This window comes from Branchiostoma floridae, chromosome 19 (assembly GCF_000003815.2).
Source record: "Branchiostoma floridae strain S238N-H82 chromosome 19, Bfl_VNyyK, whole genome shotgun sequence".
Taxonomy (NCBI): domain Eukaryota; kingdom Metazoa; phylum Chordata; class Leptocardii; order Amphioxiformes; family Branchiostomatidae; genus Branchiostoma; species Branchiostoma floridae.
This window is the reverse complement of record NC_049997.1, coordinates 755,943-760,018: the sequence shown is the minus strand read 5'-3', so window position 1 is coordinate 760,018 and position 4,076 is coordinate 755,943. Positions and strand designations below refer to the sequence as shown.

Sequence of the window (4,076 nt, the reverse complement as noted above, 5' to 3'; positions counted from 1 at the left end):
CAAACCAGCAGGCAGAAAGTTGCATGATGGTAACGATATTTCAGTTATCAGTCTAGCCATATAACATGACATCGCTTCTAGAAAGTAGCAAACAACCTTGCTTCGAGTTCTTATATTATTATTTTTTTAATGCCCTTTCTTTTGTTTGTCTCTTTGAACGTGCATCACAGGCATAAACGAGGCCTGCAAGCAACTTTCCATCTTCTATCAAAGACGCTTCATTCCGATGACATATAAGCGTCTTCTGGCATTTCTTACTAGAATTGCAATTATCAAGCAGCATCCAAACTTTGTCCTCATCGATCATGAGCGTCGTCTATTAATCTTTACTAGAACTGCAACGGTACACGGTGATTTTACTATTTCCGTGCACGTTGTTGGAGCGTTTAAAAATACACGAACACCATACCGACGACAAACTGACTCCCTTGATACCGGATTACATTTTTCTCAAACAACACGTCTGGAGTACGTTAACGTTGTTGTATTATCAGGCCGCAGCAAGTAAATTTTATGGATGACATCACACGCAGACTGCAAAAATAATGAAATAGGCTGAAAAACATACTGAGTAAAAACAAAACATTGAAGACATTTTCCTAAATTAATATCGGTATCAATGACCACGCTATTCCTTGCTATTGTGAGTGGCGTATTAAAACTTTTTGCCGCCAATTATTTTCTTATCTATACTCTATACTATGATAAGAAACTACTCTTCCAACATGAACACATTGTATTTTATTCATGATTTTTTTTAAGATGAAAGTATAATTTCTGGGTACATATATAATAATTATTAAACATTTGACCATCACCACGTTGTAGTTTCAATGCCACACCAACACAACATGACCGTAAAGCTGGTATATCTTTGGAAGTATTCTATTAATAATACGCTAATCTATGAATGTGTCCCAAGAAAGAAAACAATTCGAATTGTATACTTGACTATACATTGTAATTTTCCTTATACTCTTTACCCACCACGTTTCCCTGATGATATCAACGTCATTTTTCTATCATTTAAAGTGTTAACTCAAATTCTACATTTAGATTGACCGACAACAAACATCACCGATTGAAAATCAATAAAAATATTATGATGTTTCTACACTAAAGCATCGTATCAAGTTAATCTAGGTGACCTAGTTACAAGTGTTTATCACATATATAGACCATGTAATTAGACTGTGCAAAGGACACACTCACGCGCATTAATTTTATTTCGCATCCGAAAAGAGGATTTTTGACCTTGCTGTAAATCTTACAAAGAAGCCGCCAAAGATGGCAAACACATGCTATGATTGAAAAACTGAAAATGGATACATGTACTCAGTGGAAAAATACCAGTCGATTCAAATGTCAAAAATATATGAAAAGGAACTTTATGCTAAGACTTAAAAAATAGTATATATACCATACTCATGTATGTCAAGTCGTTTGTTAAGCCTTTAGATTCTAAAATAAAGACAACTCTCTTGCCAACTTCCGCATACACGCTCGAAATATTATTAAGTTCTGAGAAGATGTATTTTATACAATCAAATGAACATGGCCGCACCATACCTTTGCCTTTAAACAAATGCTCAAGTCTACCCCACACGAAGATACCAAACGTATGTTTTGAATACAGCAAATTATCCAGCTTTGCTAAGACGTCTAGATACTGATGGCGTTGGGGATGTTTTGGGGGTCTAGATAATCGTACGGCTGGAAACGGTGCTTCCTGTTTTTATACTTGATGATGCTTGAGATGCAGGCCAGCTCTTGTTGAAACCTGAAAAGATAACATGCTCTTTAATTTTGTAAAAGGCAAAACCAAATCTATTAAAATTGCGTGCGTTCAAGGATAGAAGATATGCCCTCATCCTTACACCACAAGCTATATGCCACCAAAAAATCAAGACCATAGCATGTTCAGGTCTTAAGATACAAAAATCGAATTTCTGCTGCAGTACCAAGGTAACACACCAGAGGCCCCAAAATCGACCTTAATCTTTGTATTCCAAACACCTACTCACATACCAAATATCATTACAATCCATCCAGAGGTTATTAAGTTATGCTGACCACAAATTTCTATACGCATAGACAGACGTCGACAGACACATAGACAGGCACACACCGACACACACACAGACACACCAAAAACTATACCTCCATGTTTCATGGAGGTAATAGAGCTATGTTAGTTAATGTAATAAAGAAAAGATGACTTGCTTTAAGATGACTTGGTCGACTTCATCTCCCCGAAGGTACTCAACCTCAAAGTCTCCCAGAGGCTGTGTCGCACGTTCGCTCAGGGTCTGCGCGAAAACGTTGGTCACAACGGCCTGTGTCTTGGACGGAAGCGCATCTAGCACATCCTGCTCCGTCAATGGATCCTGATATTTAGATTAATCAGGAAAATATAATTTTGAATAGAAAGCAACTTTACTATACCGTTAAAACTGTAAATAAACAGTAAACATACATCACATACAAACTGAAATGCTATAAACTTGTATTCTCCCTGAGGTCAGAGTTGCAATTAACAACATCAGTTTGCATATATTGCATCAAATATTGACGAAAGACGCAAATTTTACCTACAAAAGGCTACTAAGCCTCCGTTGCAGCCTTCGAACGGGGCTGTTTTTTTTTGGGGGGGGGGGCTTAGAGAGTTTGCCGTGTGTTCGGCCAAATACTCGCTATCACGACAAACTTCCTTCCACAACAAACTCCCTTCTTCAGCAAACTCCCGACAAAAGAGAACATAGCCAACGTTGAAAATCGCGAACCAACGCCCCCCCCCACCCCAAAAACAGCCCCGTTCGAAGACTACAGCGGAGGCTAAGACTAATATAGTGTGGAATAAATGCTATAAAACCTTAGTTTTAGGTGGGTCCTTGAACAGCATGAGTGGCATGTTGGGTACGAAGCCGAACTGGTCAAGTTGTCCGAAGTTGACGGCTGCGTGCTGAACGCTGCTGATGAAGACGATACAGGTCAGGGTCTGGATCAGCTCATCAAGGGTCGAGAACTTCCCGTTCCCAGGAACTCCCTGGAAAGGGAAAATGACAAATCAGGTCATGTTGAGAGTATACAAGGGTAATGTACGAAGACAAGTACTGCTTTTATAGCTTTGTTATTACAGTGCAATATGAACCAGCCGATATCTCTCTTAACCCTCAAACCACCGTACCTTTTTTTGCGACGTAGATTACCATATGGGGTCAAAACTGATCCCATGACGTTTTTGTACAAATACATTTTTTTGGTGAATCTTTTTGTGATTTGTATACATGTATAGTTTCATTGATCTATGTGGGACAGTTTGACATGATTAGGTGAGAAAAATTCAAGCTCATTATGATAATTTATGCAAAAGATCATGAGGACCACATTTTGCACTAATGCTATTCAGACCGGGTAGGGCTTTTTATATGCCCCCACCAACTTTAATATCGCAAAGCCCCTGAATGGCTTACGCTAGGGCCACTAAACTTGGTAACTTTACAAAAAATGTTGATAGCAAACATTCTGATTGAAAAAAGAAAGTTCATCATATTTCTTGTTGCCATGGCAACGGAATTCTGACAGGAATATTTATTACGAAATTTTCTAATGTTGGCTTAAACATTCAAGTTTTAAGGTTTTCTTGGCAAACCACACTTGTTCATGACATCTTATCAAATTCAATGTAAATTTCATGATTCAATATGCATAGTTTATGCTAATTTGATGACGTCATCAGTTAAAATCAAAGATGGCAGCCAATATTAACAAGATGACTTCATGATATTAACAAGATGACGTCATGACGTCGTCAAATAACATGATAATGACACATAAATTGTTACCATAATTTTGTTTCACATGTACATCATTCTCTGAAAATTTCATGATTATACGACAAGTTCTTTAGGAGTGGGTCTCAAAAGATTGTTTAAAATAATACTGGGGTCAATTTTGACCCCAGGGGACCATGCATAGACTTTCTAGGATAACTTAATCAACAATGAGCCAATCTCGGTAAAACGTATGAGAAGTTATAAGACATATAAACAAACAAACTCATGGGAGGAAATTTG

The 4,076-nt window shown here is 37.8% G+C and overlaps 2 protein-coding genes across 3 annotated transcripts in view; one reads left to right on the top strand and one right to left on the bottom strand.

Annotated features, from left to right (window-relative positions):
* LOC118406608 (prostaglandin reductase 1-like) overlaps positions 1-4,076 on the top strand; it is a 290,606-nt gene that overhangs the window by 22,033 nt on the left and 264,497 nt on the right. The gene's annotated exons all lie outside the window — the stretch shown is intronic.
* Positions 44-3,241, bottom strand: LOC118406618 (polyunsaturated fatty acid (12S)/(13S)-lipoxygenase, epidermal-type-like). The gene is made up of 3 exons (XM_035806787.1): positions 2,873-3,241; positions 2,224-2,387; positions 44-1,780 (listed from the first exon to the last, which is right to left on the bottom strand). Exons 1-3 carry the CDS (start codon positions 2,909-2,911, stop codon positions 1,663-1,665), a joined length of 321 nt encoding a protein of 106 aa, XP_035662680.1. The 5' UTR covers positions 2,912-3,241; the 3' UTR covers positions 44-1,662.